We start from the raw sequence: 22,423 nt of genomic DNA on the forward strand, positions 1-22,423 counted from the left end.
AGGAAATGTTGATGGGGTTCGGCAGTCAGGACCTATGGAGCTTGAGGTGGAAGTTCTTACTCAAAACCTATTCCTGAGAATGGGGAGGGGTGGTTTCCCAAAGGAAATTTGGGTTTTTGTTACCAGAAGAAGGGAAAGGGATGTTGGAAATCAAACAATAGATATCAACTGAATGTGGGTTTTGACATGGACATTATCTGGACGTGAAGTGAGGTAGAGTTTTTAGGGGGAAGGATAAAGATACTGAAAGCTCTTCCTGCCTTGTGTATTGTATTTTGTGGATATCATTTCCTTTAGATGATGGTTTACTTTGCGTTGCTTTTTCTTCCTTGTTCAGTTTCCCCTGATCATTTACACACAAACTGTGTTACTAGGACATTGGTTGCTCCAAAGACTGCTGGCCAGGAAGGCCCAAGACTGGGATTTTGGCTAAGAGGAGGAGAGTCTGGAGAATACTGTGGGTCTGAAGTTAAGTCCAGTAAGCTCAGCTCAGGAGAGGAGAAGCAGTTGTATAGGATAAATCACTGTAGCCCAGGGGCCAAGTCTAGCTAGGGAAATCATTTAGGGCAGAGGTCAGAAACCAGGTGTCAGATCCTGCAGGTGCTTCTCTAATAAAAATAACAACTTGATTGAAGCTGTTTGTTCTCTGTCTTGTTCCATTCTGCTCATTCTTATGGATCTCTTCGTGATTATCATAGTTGAAAAGAATTGAGAATCTACCCTGAGGTCTGGTCCCGACTGAGGCAGGAAAAAAGTTGTCTTGATCTGGGAGACTGGACTCCTGTGATGTTGTGACTCCCCTTTGGCTATGAAACACTCAGTGCCAGCAGAGGATCACTAAGCTTGAATCATTTTTCACCATGATTTAAATAATTTTCTCCAAGCTTTAAATTTATGTGCAGAAATTAGGATTGGGATCTTCTAAGTTTAAAAGACTCCTCTCCAGAATACATCAAGTACTCCTAACACTCAATAAAAAAACCCCCAAAAAACCCAGCCCTATTAAAAAAAAAGACTCCTCAAGACATTTTCTAATGAAAAGTGAAACACTCACAAAGTGTTTGCTTTAACTAAATGATTGCAGTTAATTTCTTGTAAAGAAACACAGAAGCACACTTTAACTTAAAATAAGCTCACACTGTTGTTTCTTGTAGTACAGCCAGGAAAACCAGTAACAAGCTGTTTCCTTCAAAATCACATCCCTGGATGATATTCGAGCAACCTGGACAATTTAAATACATCCCCAGGAAAAACAATTTGAATTAAGTTAGAAATCATATTTGCTAATTTCATTTCTGCCATTGCATTGTTGCCTTTTATTCTCAGAGTCTGAGTAGCCTTGATTGAGAAAGCGTGTGGCACCAGTGACTTAGGTCAATAGTAGCATTCATTTCAGAGCCACAGCCAATCTGGGGTCACAAAATGATTTTTTTTTTTTAATTTTTGCCGTCTTGGTGAACTGGATGCATGCTTAACTTAAAGGAATTTAAATTTATTTAAAACACTTTGTTGGCCAGACAGATTTTTAGTGCTTAGGGTTCATTAATCAAATTTTAGTCTACACTGGCATTTTATCTAAAATTGAACTTAATAATATTATTTATTCATCCTTTTTTGAGAAATAGTAGATGTAAAACTTGAGCATTTCAGCTTCAAGTAGATTTGATTTTTTTTAAATGAGGGTACTGGGGCTTGAACCCAGGACCTTATGAATGCTAAGCATGTTCTCTACCACTGAGCTATACCCACCCCTCCCAAATAGGTTTGATTTTGTATTTATAAGATATCACCTTAAAGTTGTGTAGATAAAGATAATATCTTAGTCATTTAGTCACCATTAAATTCAGCACTCTCTCAAGTGTTTCTATTTAATGATTTTAGTGTTTCCAGTCTTAATTCTCTTATACATATTGTGGAAAAGATACCATCCCTGTTCTCTAAGTGGTTATATTGTTAAGAGAAGAAAGGCTAGTGAAGGTTCTGGGGAGAGTACTCTGTTCTTTCTTTTCAACTTTGTTCCACTTGTGGAGAGGGTTCCAAGATAGAAAGGAATCTGCTTTTTACTTTCTTTCTCTTAGTAAACAAGGAAGGCTGAATCAAGAGATGTGATTTGAGATTCCTTCCTTCCCCTGCTCCCTCCCACCCTAGTTTGCTTCCATCTCTCCACCCCTAATTCCAGAGAAAGAAGCAGAACTTAGAAATGTGCTGGGTGATTCCAGAAACTTATTTGAAGTGGTAGTTCAACATGGTGTGGGGCTGCGTGCTGGTCACTTTTTTTACGAGGAGCTGAAAGATCATCTGTACAGCAACTTCTGATGGGCAAGAAAAGGAATATTACAATTTTTCGAGTTCTCTAAATGGAGCTAAAGCTATAATTTTGAGATACTTTTTGTATATTTTAGATTAAAAACATGCTTGCCTGTGGAAGAAAGTTAATAAGTATGCCAGCTCCAATGATTCTGTTACCCTAGCACAAAACTAGGGTGGAAGAGAAATTCTGGTGTCATGCACCAGTAGGTCATCTCTTGGTAGATATTTGAAGATGCCCCAGAACTCCTCTGTTAATTGAAACTTTTGCTTACCTAGCAACTGTTGGTGAGACTGCCTACTGAATGGCATTTTTAAAAGTTCAGATTTAGGATTCCTTATTTTGCTTTTTCTCTATTATGAGCCTGTTGGTTCTATCACAAAATCATGTGGGAAAGTGATTTCTCGGCAACTAAGTTATTCGTGTATTTTGCCCAACACATTACTTATTCCTTCTCAATGGTATACAATTGTCATGTTCTGACATAGACTTAGTATCACATTACCACTAGTAACCAGAAGATTTTATTGATTGTAAGCCAAGAATGGACTGCTGTATTTTTTCTGCAAAGACCTTTTAGAAAATCCTAGGTCACAAAAAAGTTTAAAAAAAAATCCAGGGAACTTGGTTGTTGATTGACAGGCAGGTCAGAACCTTGGAGAGCTCTAGAGAAGGCAGGGACAGGACCACAGCCAGAAGCTGCCATGGCTGTCCCCAGACTAGATTTTTTGGGGGGAAGATGGCAGTTCCACTTTGCTTATTGTCAAGATCTGGATGATATAAGGAGATAAATCCCTTTTACTCCAAGCACGAGCTATATACATAGCCTAATTTGGTGACTTGGGGCTAAAGTCCTAAAAACTAGAGAAAGTGTTTTTCTTTAGCACATCTTCAGGATTCTCCAGGCCATTTTATAATTCTGGATTCCTCCCAGGAGGGCTTCCAATATTAAGATGAAGATGGTCACAAATAGGAAGGATAAAAGAAGCATAAGATTTCACTGAAGTATTCACCACTTACTAGACTAGATCCATTTTTCTAAAAAATAAAAAGTTTTTTCAAATGACATCTTGGGTAAAACTTCAACAAAACCCAAACCTAACCCAAACTAAACAAAAACAGAATGGCAGGTGTTCTGGTTAAAGCAGGTTAAGAGGTTGGAGTGCCTCCTACTCAGATTACTCCTGGCTCCAGCAGTAGCCACTGAACACAGGCTGCAAATTGGTACATTTTATCAGAATACATTCTATTTACTTGTCAGACATAGTTCTTAAGTAGGTGTGAGGATTTAACTTAACTGTACTTCTAAGAATACTTTTACTAGCCCATCCATATTAGTCCCAAAAGTGGCCTTATATTGGTTATCTTCTTAGCTACTCATTTGGATGTCACAGATTTGCTTCTCTTTCTAATTAGCTTCTGTGCTTTCAAGAACCCACTGAGTTTTCAAGACTATAATTAACAACAACTTCAAAGAATGTGGCAACATTCTCAAATCTCTGCTTACAAGAATGAAGAGAATTATTAGAATATTTGAAAATAAAGCCACTGAGGATTATAGAACTACCTTAATTAAATTTTTCCCTTACCAATATTTATTTCTGTGAGTACTCTGCAAATTGTACTAGAGCAGAATACAACTATGATATTCTCTCCTTTCACACACCCTATTTTGTTCTTAATAGTTGACGCTTCTCAAATATAAAATCCAAAAGCATTAACTGCAAGTTAACTATAACTATAAGAGATATGATTAGGAGTTCTGTGTTGTCTTTTTTGTTTACCACATGACTGTAAATAGATGAAGGGTAGTTTTATGGAAGAGGGAATAGACTTGCCCTGAGGAGTTGCAAAGTTAATTTCTTTTAATTCAACTTTCCTCTCATCCACTCCCAAATTTATGTTAACTCTACTTGAAGAAGCTAACAAGTTGGTATATTTTAAGAAAGTATGAATAAATGTTTAAAAAATTTCATTTAAATTGTTTCAGATGATATATTAGAGTAGCTATAAATACTTAACCCTGTCCTAATGTATAGTGTAGACATTCATTTCCAATAATACTTAGTCTTCTTAAAAACAGGTCAAATAGAAGATTTATTTTTGTTATCTTTTGTATTTTCCTGATAAAGTGACATATAAAAATTTCATACTGTCCAGTTATAGTTCTGGTAGAAATGTAAGATGCCATTGGTCAGTTCCTACAACTTTCTATTCAAGGAGTGTAATACAAAAGAGTTTTGTTTGAGAGACGTGTAATAAATTCCTGCAACCATAGCCATTACATTATAGCATATTGCATTAGCTTTCTGGAAATGTTCAGTGAGGCTTGGAACTTAAAAAACAGTAAGTTTAAGGTTACTTGAAGCATATTTATTTAGGGTTAAATGATGCAAGATTTATTCTCCAGAAGGCTATGAAGCTGGCTCACTTTTAGTTGATCAGAAGAGATAATTGAAGGCTGACCTCCTAAAATATATAGATGGCAAGTGGAATTTCTTAAACTTTGAAGTTTGGAATGAAATATCTGAAGTCTGCTATTTTATTTTAAAAGATTTATCTTTTTCCATTATGAAAGTATGTACATTTGTTATACATGTGCACATACATGCATATACATACATATGTATAGACATATACTCAGAAAATTTGGAAAATGTAGAAAATTAGGAAGAAGGGAAAAGAAGAACTCTTCTTAACAGCTCCCAACTATAGACATTAGTTGTTAACATTTCTTCTAGTAGTTATTCTGTACATAGATGGTTTTTGCTGTGGAGGGTTGAAGGGGATGAGATAATCTCATAGGGGTAATCAAAAGTTGTGATCATTATATATATACTTTATTTTGTCTTTATTTAATATTTTAACAGAAGTATTTTCTATGCTGTAGCAGACTATTTGTGAATGTATTGGCTGCATATTATTCCTTTGAATGACTATAACAGTTTTTCAACTGTTTCTTGTTATCAGGCTTCTTTTAGGTTATTTATAGTTTCATGACATTGTAAATGAATATATACATTTTTGCCTATGAAGATTTTTCCCCTTATTTTTGTTGTTTTCTTAGATAGATTTCTGGAAATAGGATTTCTGGATTTCTAAGGGTATTGAGGTATTGAGAATGAACATTTTTAAGACTCTTGATAAATGTGTATATATGTATACACACACTGCTGTTACCAAGCTCTCATCTGTAAAAGTGTCTGTTAAACTATGTCCTCACTAGCATTAGCAACATGCTACTAAAAAAAAAAATCAATGGATCAATGATGAAATCAAAGAGGAAATTTAAAAATATCTTGAGACAAATGACAATGAAAAGAGAACCACGCAAAATCTATGGGATGCAGCAAATGCAGTCCTAAGAGAGAAGTTCATAGAGATTGTCTAATTTAAGATGTAAACTTTGTTTCTCAGAATTATTGCTTGATTTTCTTCTCTTGTGGGCAATGCTTGGTGAGAGGCAGGCCAAATCAGTGTGTCTGTGGGAACAAGAAACAATTTGTGGGACTGAGGCCCTGTCTTGGAGTGAAAATCAGGCTAGTAAGTTCAAACTAAGACCTGATCCAAGGGGGCTAGTTGAACCATGGGAAGGAAGCAAGGTACAGAGCTTCAAAGAGTAGAGGAGGAAGCGCAGAGTGAGCAAAGCCAGTGGTCATCTGTGGGAATACCTAAGAAGGGCCAAACATTGGTGCCCTACAGGGTCCCAGCATGACTCCTTGGGGGATATGAGTAGTCTTCTTGGAGACTAGTGGGGACCTGATACTGAGGGTTGGAAGGGAGACTTACTTTATTCTTTATACTCTTTCATGCTATTGAAAAAATGTTACTTCTTTTACCATGTGTATAGTATTATTTCAGTGAGACTTTATGAAAAAGAAGAAATCAGGAAAATCACTTTTTTTTTCCTTACTAATAAGGTAACATACTTTTCATTTATTGTTTTCTAACTTTTTATTGAGATATAATGCTGATATAGCATTGTGTTAATTTTAGGCAAACAGCATTTTGATTTGATATGTGTATGTATTGCAAAATGAATACCACAATAAAGTTAACTTCCATCACCATGCATAGTTACAGATTTCTTTTTCTTGTGATGAGAACTTTTAAGATTTACTCTCTTAGCAACTTTAAATTTATAGTACAGTATTGTATGTTATATACCATGTTAGAGTAATGCAAAACTTTGTCATAAGAAGTTTTAGATTTTTTAAAGAAATATTTCTAATTTATTCCTGTACTTCATCCTTTTATTAATTGACAATTTTTATTATAAGCTTTATTTTTTAAAAGAAAAAATTTTTCCCTTACAAGATTTTTTTCCCTTCATTATTAGACAGTGATGGTCCCATTGGCTTATTTCTGTCCTTCATCTGCCAAAAGATCTGAACCTAGTACATTGTTTCCCAACTTTCTTCTTTCATTGGTGTCCTTGTGAATGAATTTGCTTCAGTATGGCTGAGAAGCCTTGCTTTGAATGAGTGAGACATAAATTGGGGGTGAAGTGAGCTCGTCATCTGAAAAAACCTTCACTGTTTCTCGAATAAAGAAGCTCACATTAGGAGCTGCAGAAAGGTTGGACTTTTTCAAGTCTGCGGGGCCAGTGATTTGGGAGTTGGAGTGTATTTGAGAGAAATGTGGGAAGGTTGAGGGCCACATGAGCAGGAGCGTCCCTCAGGTCAGGGAGCCTGGCCAGAGAGCCCAAGTGGGGGATCTGGACGTGGGACAGGTTGTGACTACCATGAGGCAGAGGCCCGCTCTTTGGTTAGAAACTGTGATTTCAGTGACCTGAATGGGGGAGAATTGGCAAGTTTACAGTCTACACTGTCAGTTGTTGACGCTTGAGTATCTTTAGGGTTATTCAACCTCTCTGGTTAACCAGTCTTTAAAAAACACTGGAGTAATACCTTCCCTGAAGTGCTTCATAGGTTTTTAGTGAGAATGAATAAAGTTTCATAATAGTAGTTAATTCTTTTGCTTTTGTCTATTTTCTTTTATTGCATTTTATCACATTTTCCTAGTGCATTTTTCATGACTCTTTTCTGTGTTAGTATATTATGTGTCCTATGCCTACTCTCTTGACCATCCTCATTTCAGACCTCTTCTTCCATGTGTTAGCAAAAATAAGTAGAATAAGAACTTTGTGCATAGAGAGAGAAACTTATTTTTCTCTTTTTCGTAAAGAGCCCTGTTAATTTATGCTGCCTCACTCTTTCCTTGAAGAAGCTATGGGCATTTTTTTCTATCTTCTACTTGAGAGAGGAAAGCCCCAATGTCCTGCATTGTTAGATCTGTTTTTAAAATATGCTTTAGTCTTAGGAAGTGACCAAAATCTTGTACATTTTCTGTGTTCTCCCCTTCCAGGCAAAGTAGTTCAAAGCACGAATTACTTAATATGTAAAAGTGGTCATGCAGCAGCAGTAGAGGAATTTTTTCATATCGAGCATGTCTCTGCTTCCCTTGATGGGAATGTTTTTCAGCTAAGTCATTTCCCAGTGAAGTGTGCATTGACTGGCTGAAGAGGTCAAATGCATTTCCATGTATTTGGAAGTTGTGTTTAATGGAAAAGGACTGTTTGGCATGTCTTTACTATACATTTAACAATTAGGTTGAATCATTTGAAATGAATTCAAGTTGGTAAGATATTTGCCAGCTTAAATGCTTTCATAATTAAAAAAAATTGTGTGGATATAGGCTTGTAACTTGCCAATGGCTAAAGAGAAATAATGGAATTTAAAAAGTTTAAATTGAGGCCTTTTCTTTTTGTACTGGAATGAGGACTTGAATACATGGCCAGGAAATGGGAGATTGTGTATTTTTCCTCTTTATCAGTGTTTAATGATGATCTCGGAAGGAAATGCATAGCAAGCTACATAATGATCATTTTAAGTTCTATACTGTGTTGGTACTTTAAATGTGATCTTGAGTAGTTCAAAAGGAATTTTTAGGCTCTTGAGGTCCAGAGGTTTGTCAGTGAGGATTTTGTACTCTTCTTATCAAATCACTTTGTAGCAAGGGCCCTCTTTCATTTACTATATGATTGCTGGAGCTCTTATTTTTAACTGTGTTTATCAAGTCTTTATTTGGATATCCCTTAAGACCTATCTTTCCTGTAAATAAAAGAGCATTTAGTGATATCCCCATTGTCATTGACTCCCTAAGTCATCCCACGCAGTGGAGCAAAGTAATTACCATCCTTTTGAAGGATGCCTTTCTTTACCTTTTGCTTATTTTCTTTTGATAGAAGACTCTTCTGGTGAGATTGGTCATAATATTAATGAATGTGATTTTCTGATATTATATAAATGAAATGTGTCAACATTTGGAACATCTGCATAACTCAGTGAATCAGTATCTTCTATGACCAGTGCATGATGGTACAGTCATAGATGAGTCAAAGATCCATTTAGAGTGCAGGATAGACAAATGGAATTTAGAGTAAGAGTGTAAAATATTTACTGATATAGTTTCAGATTCCACGTTGCAACTAACCTTTAAGAAACTGCCACTTGTGGAGTTTTGGTGGAGTATCAAAGAAGAATATCCAGAATTATTTGAAAAGGCTATTAAAATAGTCCTCTCTCTTCAAAGAACAAATTTGAATGAGGCTGGATTTTCTTCATATACTTCAGCCAAAACATGTTATAACATTGAATGTAAAAGCACATATGAGAATCCAGCTCTTTAATTAAACCAGACATTAAAGAGACTTCACAAGAATATGAAGCAGTGCCATGCTTCTCATGATTTGGGGGGAAAATACAATTATTTCATTAAAAATCTTTTTATTTTAACATGTAGTAGGGCTGTTATTTTAAAATTAAATATTTTAAAAATTTCTGTTTTGATTTTTAATATAGTAAATTTAACCCATATAATTCATGTATATAGAAGTTCTTTGGGTCTTTAATACTTTTTAAGATAGTGTAAAAGGTTCCTAAGACCAAATGTGTAAGAACCTCTGCTGTAGTGCTTAATCAGACTTGGAGCCACATTACTTAAGTTTGAAACCCAGCTTTATTGTTTAACATCTGTGAGCTTAGACAAGATACAGAACTACTTTTTGACCTCTGTTTCTTCATCTATAAAATGGTATAATAATAAAACTTATAAGGTTGTCATAAGGATTAACCTGAATATATGAAAAGTTCTTAGAACTTATATAGGACTCAGCAAGCTGTATAATTCTCAGCTGTTGAACATTTGTAATGTGGTGTTTTCCTTATGGATGCTAAGTTTGTAGATTTCTAGAGATGGTGTTTTTAAGTATTAACGTGGGCTGTTATCAGTGAAGTTCCTTTACTTCTTCTCTACCCTTTTTTTCTCAAAGACAGTGGTTCTCAACCTTCGCTGTGCGTTAGAATCACCTGGGGAGCTTTAATTAGAAAACAAAACAACACACCTCAATACCCAAGACACACCCCAGATTAACCCAGTTAAATCAGAATCTGGAGGTGGGGGGCAGGTAGAGCCCAAGCATTAGTATTTCTAGGTATTCCATTATGAAGATTGATGACCACTACTCTGAAGATGAATATTCAGACCCTCTGCCCTTGGATTCTGTCTTTCCCTCCATGTTCTCAAATAAATTGGAACTAATCTCTCTCCCCTACCTCTCACATCACTGTACTTGGAGGTGTGGTTGGTGTTCCTGCTCTTCAGTGCTCCTGTCAAGGAGACTGTCTTTCCCTGTTCCCTAACCCCCATCCCCAGCTTTAGAACTCAGGCCAGCAGACAGTAGGCCCCACCACTCCCTCCTTGTCATCCAGAGACATTCTTTGAAGATTTTAGCACATGGCTTATTGTTACTTTCTCAGTAGTATTGCTCTTGTCATGATTCCATATTCATATAAATGCGCCTTCCAACACGCTGGCCTCCCAGTCCCAGACTTACTTTCCTCCAGTGACCTCGTCTTCCCCCTTCCCCAACTGGGCACACTGTCAGCCAGACCTTGTCAGACCAGTTACCCATCACCTCCATCATCTCAGCTGCAAACATCCCATTCTCTGAGGATGCCTCTTGTCTTTCTGATTCGTTCTTTTTAGTATCTAAACTCTAACAATTCTTCCAGGTCACCAGGACCATTAGTCCTACCACCTTTTCACTAATTCTCACTTGCCTTATGAATTTACTTTGCTTTTTCCTGGCTGAAAGTCCGTGGTCCATAATTATAATCATTCTTTTGCAAACTCTCTGAGATCACTTGCCCCTCTTCCTTTTGTATTTACCTGGCAAAATCCCTACCTTTGTTAAATCCACATTCTTCCCATTCCCACATTGCATCGCACCCAGGCAAGGGAATTTATGCAAATTGGTCTCAAAGATCCAAGTTCAGTGGGGCTTTTAGTGCTATCTGGAATCCCTCCTCCATTTCCCCAGTCCATTTATTGTTCATTGCTCTAAATGACTATTTCACATTTTCTTCTCCAACTTCCAATATGTGCCCCCCCGCCCCCACCTTCCTTACTCTCAGCTGATGACCTATTTCAAGGAGAAAATACAAGCTCTCAGGAGAGAATGACCACAAGCTCCTGCCACCACATGGGACTGCGTGCCTGCATTCCTACTCCTCGGATGGCCTTTTCTCTTGTTTCTGTGGATGGACTCTCTGTGCTTATTTCCAAGGCCAACCCTCTTGGAGATCCCATTCCTACCTACCTATTCCTTATTCTCTCCCATGGTATTCCCTTCTCCCCCTTTTATGTCAGCATGTCTTCCCCTCTCTATGGGATCTTCCTCCAGGCTGTAGACATCTGAGAAAAACTCTCTTGACCCCACTTTCCCCCTAGTTACCAGTTTGAATTGTCTGCACTATCTGTCAGCAATTTCTTTCTACCCGTTCTCTCTTAAAACCTCCATAGTCAAGCTTTTACTTCAACGAGATAGCGCTTGCTGAGGACACTGCTGACCTGTGTGTTAACAGACCCTGCAGTCCATTCCGAGGTCTCATCTTAACTCATCAACACCATTTGACACAACTGATCGCTTCTTTCTCTTGAAGCCCTTCCTTCACCAGGTTTCAGGGATGCACGCTGTATTTTTCTCAGTATTTATTACTATTTATTATTTACTTTGGCACACTGAAATGTAAGCTCCTTGAGCAAGGACTTGGCTTGTTCTTGTCACTGCCTCCAACAGTGGTTGATACATAATAAGTACTTGATATGTATTTGTTGAATGAATGTGAGCTTGAAAATCTCTTTATACTTACCAGATCTTCCCCTGTTCCCAGCTCCTTTCCTGGTCATAAGCTATCACATATTTCCTTCCTCTTTTTCTCTGAACTTTGCATTTTCTTAATGGTATTTTCCCTCATCTCTAATCTATTTGTATCTTTTTCAGGCTGAACCACCACCATTATGCATATATTTCTGTGGGGCTCTGATGTTTACAGAGCATTTATTTATATCTGATATTACGGATGCCGATGGTCTGTGGATCTCATTTGAATGATATTAGCATTTAATGCTGATTTTAGGTGCAAATGGAAAAAAATTAAAATTATAAAAGAATAAGAAACAAATTAAATCTTCCAGGACTAACATTATGGTCTTCTAAGTTTCTTGTTTTATTACTACCCTCCTTTACACTTCACTGTTTCTGCCTACTCACAACGGAATTCCTCCTTGATTTTCTGCACGAATTTTTAGAAGGCAGGAGAAATCACCAAGCTCAAAAGACCCTTCTAACTTCAGCTCTGAGTTTATTGTTAGTTAAGAGTAGTCTGTTTCTCCTAGATTTTCATCGCTTTTTTCCCTCTGTGTTGATGTGCTAATGTGATACTGGACTTGGACGAAAATTCATTTGTTACTAGTCTTTTATTTTTGGCTTCTACAGAACCTTGCCTCCTGGAACCCATCAAATCCTGAATGTCTCTTACTTGTGGTGAAGGAGCTTGTGCAACAATATCACCAGTTTCAATGCAGCCGCCTCCGTGAGAGCTCCCGCCTCATGTTTGAATACCAGACATTACTGGAAGAGCCGCAGTATGGAGAGAACATGGAAATTTATGCTGGGAAAAAAAACAACTGGGTAAGGTTTTTCGAGAATGGGGAAAAAGAGTCACTTTATCTGTAATAGTATAAAATAATCAATTCAGATGTTTATTTATAATAAACCCTGGCCATTTCCTTAGATAAACATGATTCAGATTGTCTCTGTACTTTGTCAGTCTCACATCCCCAGCCCCTGACTTCTGAACATCTGGGGCTAGGGATGTGAGACTCCAAATTTTATAAGCTTCCCAGGTGATACCTTTCATGAGGGTCTCTTCAAACTCTAAATTATGGGCAAATATATAGTATCCCAGTCAGATGAGAGGTCAGTAACTCTGGATGTAGCTAGTTATACGGAACCTTTTATAGTTTCTTTACATCGTGTGGTCCTTTAAAAATGCAAGCCAGAGCCTGTCACTCCTCTGCCCAAAACTTTCATATACCTTTCTTTTTCTCTCTTAGTAAAAGCTGCAGTCCTTCCCGTGATGTAAAAAAGCTCTATGTGATCCCCGTCTTCACCTTCCTCCATCTGTCCTTCCTTCTCTCTCTCTCCATCTCCTACTTTCCTGTCTAAAAATAATCAGCTCCAGCCACCCTAGCACTCTTGCTGCACTGCAGATGCAGCAGATGTGCTCCTGCCCCAGGGTCTTTGCATGGCTTTCCTGTTGTCTGGCCTGTTTCCCCTGATATTCACAAGGCTGACACCCTGCCTGCTCAGAGTTTTCAGTCGTGTTCTGTTCTCAAGCAATGCCTGCATTAACACCCCCAATTTTTAAAAACAACTTTCTAGGTATAATTTTGATACCATAAGTTCACTTGTTTTAAGTGTAAAATTTAATGATTTTTTAAAATAAATTTGCCAACTTGAGCAACCACCATCAGTCCAGTTTTAGAATGGTTCCATCACCCCAGTAAGATCCCTCAATTAGAGTTAATCCTGTTCCCACCTCCAACCCCAGGCAACCACTAAACTGATTTCTGTCTGTGTAGATTTCCTTTTCTGAACATTTCATATACAGGCAATACCTGGGAAATATTGTGGGTTCAGTTCCCAACCATTGCAAAAAAACACCCAAATAATGTAGTAAAGCGAGTTACATGAATTTTTCGGTTTCCCAGTTCATATAAAAGTTATGTTTACATTATACTGTAGTCTGTTAAGTGTGCAATAACATTATATCTAAAAAACAATGTACATACCTTAATTAAAAATACTTTATTGCCAAAAAATGCTATCCATCATCTAACAATGCAGGATTGCCACAGACCACCAATTTGTAAAGAATATAGTATCTTCAAAGGGCAATAAAGTGAAGCCCAGGAAAACGAGGTCTGCCTGTGGTGGAATCACACAACATGTTGTCTTTTATGATTGGATCCTTTCACTTTTCACACTGTCAGTGGTTTGAGGTTCATCCACGTTTAGCATGTATCAGTACTTCATTTCTTTTTATGACTGAGTAATATTCCACTGGATGGGCATATCACAATTTGTTTATCCATTCACCAATTGATGGACATGTGGGCTGTTTTTACTTTTTGATTGTTACGAACAATGCTGCTATAAATATACATTCACATGCAGGTCTTCGTAACATTCCCTTTTAAAATTGTAACTTGCAATTCCCCCTGTCTTTATCCTGTTCTACTTTTTTTTTTTTTTTTTGGCATCTATTTATAACAAACCATATAATTAACTAATTGTATTAGTTATATGTTGCTGCATAAAATAATCATTCCAAAATTTAGGGACTTAAATAAATAATGTTTATTATCATAGTTTTGGTTTGTTGGGGATCTGGGTAGACCCTCTGTTTCAGGGTCTCTCATAGACTGCAGTCAAGGTACTGGCCAGGGCTGCAGTCATCTTAAGACTTAACTGGAGATGGACCCATTTTAAGTTCATTCCTGTGATTGTTGGCACTGTTGTGGGCTGTTGACCTAGGGGTCTCATTTCAGTTCTGGCTGTTGGCTGGAGGCTGCCCTCAGTTCCTTGCCTCTTCTAGGGCCGCTCCACAGGGCAGCTTATAAGATGGCAGCTGGCTTCACCAGAGCAAGCAGGCAGGAGTGAGTAAGATGTGTGAGCAAGACAGAAATCACAGATTTATTACCTAATCTCTGAAATGATATCTCATCACTTTTGCTGTATTCTGTTTCTTAAATCTAGTCTACACACTGAGGGGGAATTACGTAAGAGTGTGAATACCAGGGATCATTGCAAGCCAGTTGGAAGCAACCTACCACGCTTACTTGTTATATTTATTGTTTGTTTGTCTCTCCCCACAGGAATGTAAAATTCCATGAAGGCAGGGATCTTTTTTTCTGTTCACTAGTATATTATAAACACCTACAACAGTGCCTACCATATTGTTTACAGTCCGTAAACATTTGTTGAATGAATGAATGAACAAACTCTAGTTTATTTCAGCACAGAAAAAGTTTAGGTTCCCTTCTCTGTATTAGTTCTTTTAAATTTCACTTAGTATTTATTTTCTTAGGTTAAATATGCCTCTCCCTTTTTGTTCTTCAGCTCTTTCTTAGAGTACATTTTTCCCAAGGTCTTATACATGATTTATTGCTTTGAATCAGTAGGATTAAAATTTATTCTTGTTACAAATCATCTTGTTTGTTCAGTTCAAGGTTTTTTTTTTTTTTTTTGGTTATTTTGTAAATTTATTTTGTTTATTTTATTGTGGTAAAAGACACATAAAATTAAATTTACCATCTTAACCATTCTAAGCATACAGTTTAGTAGTGTTGAGTACATCCACAGTTGTTGTGCAGTAGATCTCTAGAACCTTCCCATCGTGTAAAACTGAAACCCTATGTCAATTTAAATACTAATTTCTCTTCCCTCCAGCCCTTGGCAACTACCTTTTCAGTTTCTGATTCTATGATTTTGGGTCCTTTAGATACCTCATGTAAATAGAATCCTACAGCATTTGTCCTTTTGTGACTGGTTTATTTTGCTTAGCATAATGTCTTTGAAGTTGATCCATGTTGTTGCATGTGACTGGATTTCTTCCCTTTTTAAGGCTGCCTAGTATCTGTTGTACATTTATACCATGTTTTGTTTATCCATTCATCCATCAGTGGACATTTGCATTGCTTACACCTCTTGGCTATTGTGACTAATGCTGACTGCACATGGGTATATACAAAAATCCTGCTTTGAATGCTTTTGAACATACCCCTAAAGTAGGATTGCTGGATCATATTGCTGATTCTATTTTTAATTTTTTGAAGAATCTCTATGCTGTTTTCCATAATGGCTTACTGTTTTACAGCAGAAGTTCCAGGTTTGAAACTATTATTTTGAAACTTTAATCTGTTCACATGGATAGTGAGTTGGACAAGTTGGACTTGTTGGACTTAGTTTATCCTCTAGCTCCAGTATTTCTCTTATTAAATAATCAACTTATTAAATAATCAACTTAGTCCTCAAAAAAGGTGTTCGGTTAATTTGGCATGATTTCTTCTTGGTCAACCTGTGTTATCTTTAGTGCTGATAGACTCATTTAAAGACAAGAATCACTGTCAAACTAATTGATCTTTAGTTTTAAGGCTTTTCATTCCCATCCAATTCCCCCTTTTAATATTAAGGCTGAATTTAAATGTATCCAGTTTTATGGTACTGTTTCTGAACTAAGAATTTTTGAAATTATGTTCATTGGCCTAGTTGTTACTTGACTTACAGTTATTCTGGGTGTAGCAGTTTAAATGTATTTAAAGTAGCTAGATAGTTTGAATTTAGAGTATATTTAAAACTTCCTATTTAATGTTCATGACTCTCCATTCTTTACTTATAAAGTCTACTACTGCTATATTTACCCCAGTTTATTTTGATTTACCATTGAGTAATTTGTAAACATTAGGGCAGTGGTTATGGACTTAGGGAAGTAAAGAAACTGAGAATCTCCATAACAAGGTAAGGTGAACAATTAGAGGGTAAGCTGACAGCAGATCAGCCCCCGGGAGGACCCAGTAGAAGTGGGAGCTGAGATTCTAGAAGTAAAATATAGGCATATGAGTTAGTTCCTGGTCCAGAAACAGGGTATAAAGATGAGTCTTGAAGAGTGAAGCACATTTGAGCTTGGCGTGCTGGTTCAGGAATGTGTTAAAAGGATGGCTTGCTAATGGAATACAAATTCATACCAAGAATCTGGTTGAGAAACACAGGACCCTAACAGAAAGAAAGGAGTTTGATTTTGAGCCAAGATTTTTTGAGTCAGGTACTGTATTAGTTTCCTATTGCTGCTGTAAAAAATTACCACAGACTTGGTGGCTTAAAACAACACAAATGTATTATAGTTCTGGTGGTCAGAAGTCTGAAATGGGTCCCCTTGGTCTAAAATCAAAGTGTTGGCGAGGCTGCATTCCTTCTGAAAGCTCTAGGGGAGACTCTTTGAGGACATTTTAAAAGCTGGCAGATATGCTGCAGAGATATTATCTCTGAGAAGTTATGGAGGAGCAAAAAGATCCTAGAGGACTGTAGAAAGTAAAAACATTCTGGAGATTTTTAGAAGAAATTACATGCAGGTCTTTAAGTGGATGATTTGTAGACATTTAAATAAGAATGCAGTAGTCAGTTAGAATAACAGTTGGGTAACTAACAAACAGTCATGGCAAATATATTTTACCCTTTTAAGGGAAGTGAATATCATTGACTTAGATGATCTCACTTTCAATAAAGCATTCAGTCCTTCTTCCTTAGTAGTCTGCTAACTATGTGCTCCTTTCTTAGTTGTTTGAATGTATGGAGGAGCTATGCCGAAAAGATATACCTCTTGTCGGCCCTTAGGTGTCTTGTGGACTGTCACAGCTTCTCCTTTGACCCTATTTTGTTCATTGTTCTATTAGGTTATTGAAAATTGTGCTTTTCAGTTTACTACAGAATCAATATTTAAAATTATTTTTATATTTACATGCACTGGGATGCTGTGCCAGACTCATAAGATAGGCCAGGATAGGACTGATACACATTTACGGAAAGTCCACGATGCTAGATTTTGCTAGATAAAAAAAGCAGTCAGCTTTTGCTTTTGAAGGTGTTAAAATCCAGTTGAGAAGACTCAAACATATTTGTAAGAAATGATATAGCAGTGCTGGATAGATTAAATCTCATGTGCAATGTATAGCCTGTACATAAATTCAGAAGAAGACTCAATCACTGAGGAATGGAGTGACTGAAGAAAGCCTTCACTAATGAACCAGAACTGACATAGGCCCTAAAGAAAGGTGGACATAGATAGCATTAGAGGTAGAGGAGGTCAGTAGGTTATATGGTTGGAGAAAAACTTAGAGACATAGCATACATGGGGAACAAGAATTGTAAGCATACATATGACTGGTTTACCAATCAAAAAATCACATCCATTATGTCATATTGGAGTATTCTAGCAAAAGGACATTTTTATGTGAAATAAATTGATATATGAAATAAATTGAAATGTGGAAATTAATATACTCTCCAAATAAAACATTGTAAGACTCAATATGTTCTTCCTGGGCTAAATGTTAATCCATGTGTTTTGATTCTCCTGATCGTACTAGTCCATCTGATAAATATTTTCTGTAATAAATCCAAGAGAGCATAACCATTGAATATCCTTAGATTACAAAATCCTGTATTCATTTGAGAGAATGGTGACTTTTTTTTTGCATCAGATTTCTTTTTTTTAATTGAAGTATAGTTGATATACAATTTGATATAGGTGTATAATACAGTGATTCACAATTTTTAAAGGTTATGTTCCATTTATAGTTATAAAATATTTACTATATTCCCCATGTTGTACAGTATATTCGAGCTTATTTTATACCTAATAGTTTATGCTTCTTAGTCCCTTACCCCTAGATTGCCCCCCTTCCCTCTCCCCACTGGTAACCACTAGTTTGTTCTCTGTAGGATGGTGACTTCTTGTTTTCACCTTTGTCATCACTGAAGTTTTCTTTCTGCCATGAGTGTTTACATTCTTAATCTTCCATTTCTGGTCTAAAAGTATGAGGCTCTTAAAAACCTGAGATGCCTCTTCCATTTTACTGTCAGCTGGCAAATGGAAAAAATTTAAAAACATAATAAAAGAGGGAGAGGTCTCTGAACTCCTGTCAGCTTCTGACAAGCATGCTAATTTGAAATATAGTTCTTCCTCCAACCCACCGCAGGCACTCTTCTTTTTTCTCCTTGACTTCCAGTTAGAGTTTCAGCAAGTAAACACTTGAAAGTAAACGTTAACCCCCACTACCCCCCTGCCAAACTCTATTAATTCTTTGCCTTTGTCTTTTTCATGAAATTGATTCTCTTACTGCTTTGCCCGTCTCCTTTAATGAGTAGGTAGGAGTTTTGAGCATTGCATTCCTAGTCTGTGGTGGTTTTATAATTTTTAATAAACACCCATTTTTTTTTTAATGAGGAGAAAACAGATGATACCTTGGGATGCAAGCTTACCTGTTCAGAATGAACAATACTTGGGTGCATGTTATTTTTTAAGGGTATATTAAATCATTATAGATTCATAAGAAGTTGCAAAACAGTGTGGAGAGGTCTTACATACCCTTCACCCAGTTTCCCCCACTGGTTATATTTTACATAGCCAAGAAATTGACATGGGTACAATGTATGTACATGCCACCTTATCACATGAGTAACTTCCTGTAATCACCACAGCAGTCAAGATCACCACAAAGATCTCTCTCCTGCTACCTCTTTGAGCAGAGTTATTTTTAAGATTGGAACTTTAATTTTGATGAATGCCACAATGTAAGCTTACAGGTATTAAAATTATATATACTGTTCTGATAACAGTGTATCAAATAAAGGTACATTGTAAGTTTTCTCAGTGGGTAAAGCCTAAGGTCCCTATTGTACGTATCACCTGTCTTGTCAGTGTTTCCTGCATTTATCTGTTGTATCTAAAGAACCAGTGTTTGTTTAATAGCAACAAAGCCCAGTAAGCAAATTTGTGAATTTTTCTTTGGCTTTTGTTTTCATTCCCAGAACTCAAAATTAGCTCATCATACCCAATGTTTTGATCAAAGGCATTTTTTCTTTTCTGCTATGAAATGAATGTTTTGAGATGTTTAAAACCACATCTTTTCCCATATTTTACATATTAAAGATCACCAATAGGTGATCTGTGAGATAAAACATTTTTTTAGCAACCAATTTTTCCCCTTTGTGGGTATTTTTAAACTAGTGATATATAATGGAGAATGTGAAGCAGTTATCCTTTTTTTGTTGTTGTATTTGACCCCAAATCCCAGCAAGATTTTAAGAATTTATGACTTATAAATTAAACTCTGGCAACATCTGAAATTCCTGTGCAGAAAAGAAAGGAACCATTTCATGGTAGCTCCTCACTTAAGTTAATGCCTAATGCCCCTGTCATCGCATCTCGCTGTGCTATTACATCTGAAGGGAAAGTGGATAAGCAGTGTTAAAAGATAAACTGAGACATATTAGAATTTCTAAGAGTTTATTCGAGTGAACGTTGATGCAAGGTGGTTAGGTGCTTTCTACTGATCAGAGTTAGGGCCAAGGTTTTTAGAAGACTTGGAAGCAAACAGGAAAATTATGTGATTGGCTATAGCTTAAATGGCTGCATTATTTGGGAAAGACTAGCTCGCTATTTGTGATTGGCTGTTTTTCTTAAACTTGAGGCATTTATAAGGATTGATTCTGGCTAAGGGTTTGGTTTGCTTAAGTCTGCTACCAAGGCATTAGGTCTACCTCGGTATGTAGTGGCCTCCCTGCTTGATTATTTTATAGCCGTGTTAAAGTGTGAGGTCTTCTAGGGCTAAGGCCGTCTAGAAGTGTGTTGTAGAGAGAGGGATCTGGGAGGCAGGAGCTTTGGATTCTAATTCTGTCATTAAGTTTTGTGTGTATGTGACTAAAGCTTTTCCATGTGTCATTTTCCTGGAGATAACGACTCTGTCACCCCAACCTTGACATGAAGATTAAATTAGGTTCCATGTGGGTGGGAGGCAAACAGAATGAAGCAAATGTGAAGTTGTGTGATACAAAGCACTATTATTATATTAGCCTTCTTTTCTATATATTTGAAGTAACATTATAGTAGGTGCTCAATAAATTCTAGTTCAGTGCTTGTTCCTGTATTACATCTGAGAATGCTGTTGATCATAAAGTACCCTGTGTGGGCCAGCAGAAGTTGCTATTACCAACCTGCAGATAAAGTATGGAAAGCAAGGGGAAAGGGAAAGGTACTTTTTAAAGAAGGAAAACATTGCTTATCTTTCCAGGAGTAGTTTTGATGGACCCCGGAGGATGGGGGAACAGATTTCAGGGTATCAGGAAGGGAAGTGGTGAAGACAAAGTAAAGACAGTAGGTTTAGACAATGTTTGGAGGAAGAAGGGAAAAGCATATTAGCTGCAAGAGACAATGGGGTCCCTTGATCCTTCCCACTAACCAGGTGTCATTTCCCAGCCATCCTGTCAGGAGTGTCCTAGGTTCATGGCCTTTGGCAGCTGAGGTAGGTCTTCAGGTGTTTGTGACGGGAAGTATCTAACTTAACGTAGGAATTAATGGTAATGGAAAAATATCTTGAACTGTGCTGCCCAACACAGGAGCCCCTGGTCTTAAATATGTGGCTCTTGAGCACTTGAAATGTGGCTAGCCTGAACCGAGATGTATGCAAATGTAAAATACACAGCAGAGCTCAAAGAACTGGTACAAAAAATGATCTCATTAATAATTTTTTATGTTGATTATATGTGGAAATGATAATATTTTGGACATAGTAGGATATATTATTAAAATTAACTTCACCCGTTTCTCCTTACCTTTTGAAATGTGGCCATTAGAAAATGTTAAATAATCTCAAATCGCATATGTATACACGGCTCACCCTTGTGTATTGCGTTATCTTTCTCTTGGATACCACTGGTCTAGAAGGGCGGGAGAGGAGGGCCAGAGTGCTCTCAGAAGAGGGGCCAGGATATCTGGAGGGTCTGGAAGTGGATGGCTTTCTAACCACTGGCCACGAGGATGGAGTGGTGTTCGGATGAAGCCAGTCCCCTGTATGTAGCAGGGATACAGGGGCCTCTCATGCTCCCCGTTTAATTTATGCTACTTGGGAGTCATGCCCCAGTGGCATTTGAGCTGTAACTTGTAGTTGCTCCTCTGGAAAGAGTGTATGTAGCATGATAGTCAAATCTGTTACAGTCACTTCTTAGAACTGTACAGATTTATTTGTTTGTTTGTTTTTGTTTTTAACCACATAGAACTGTTAGAAGTTGAACATTATTTAAAATAACTGAATCCATGACAAGGGCTCTCACATTTTTATTGTGTGTGTACTGGAATTTGTTATATTGAATTTTGACCTGTATGTCAGTAGGAGTACTTAGGATCTTGCTCCCTGTAGTTTATATCTTAAGTTTTTACTTTATTCACTAAAAGTAGTGTGTGTGTGTGTGTGTGTGTGTATGAATGAGTGGACCCAGATTACTTCATACCTCAAGACATTTAAAGTGGACATGATAGCTGTCTCAATCTTACTGACATTTAAAAGGACCTTTATTATTATTTTTTAAATAATACAAGTATCAGTAGAAAATTTGGTTTCTTGAGTAGCAGGACACATCAAGTGGAAAAGATGTGGTTTTACAGAAGCCTGTAAAACACAAAGAAACCCTTTCTGTTTCCTCTGCCTGCACCTTGCAGGGCAGCATATGAGGAAGGGCTGGAATTGAGCCACCAAATTGTATTTGGGAAGCCACTTGTTTGTTCTGAAGTCTTGGGTGCTTTGCCCCATTTTTGATGGCATTTAGATGTTGGGAAGACCCCTTGCAATTTCCTCCACATGAAGAGAATCTACAAGTATCTTTCAAGGACCAGCTGAGTCCAGTTTTTAAAGCTTTCTCTTCATATAGTAAAAGGATAAAGATGAAGAATCTTGCATTTGAAGTGTTTGGTAAGAAAGCCCCTCAGACTTTTTTATGGCCTTTGGGAAATACACAAATAACTCAACCCCGCCTCCCCCAAACAGTTTCCTAGTTTTTCAGTTATTTTCAATGAATTTATGGTGACACTAACTTTTTCACCATAAAAACTGTGGGAACCATGTTGATTCAATCAGGAGGCACATCAGCCAAAC

At 37.1% G+C, this 22,423-nt stretch overlaps 1 protein-coding gene across 7 annotated transcripts in view; it reads left to right on the top strand.

Annotated features, from left to right (window-relative positions):
* BABAM2 (BRISC and BRCA1 A complex member 2) overlaps positions 1-22,423 on the top strand; it is a 444,883-nt gene that overhangs the window by 182,862 nt on the left and 239,598 nt on the right. For all 7 annotated transcript variants that reach the window (XM_032497262.1, XM_032497261.1, XM_032497260.1 and 4 more), the window contains one exon: positions 12,150-12,344. In XM_032497262.1, coding sequence (XP_032353153.1) covers positions 12,150-12,344 — 195 coding nt within the window. The remainder of the gene's footprint in view (positions 1-12,149; positions 12,345-22,423) is intronic.

Source organism: Camelus ferus, chromosome 15, assembly GCF_009834535.1.
Source record: "Camelus ferus isolate YT-003-E chromosome 15, BCGSAC_Cfer_1.0, whole genome shotgun sequence".
Lineage (NCBI taxonomy): Eukaryota > Metazoa > Chordata > Mammalia > Artiodactyla > Camelidae > Camelus > Camelus ferus.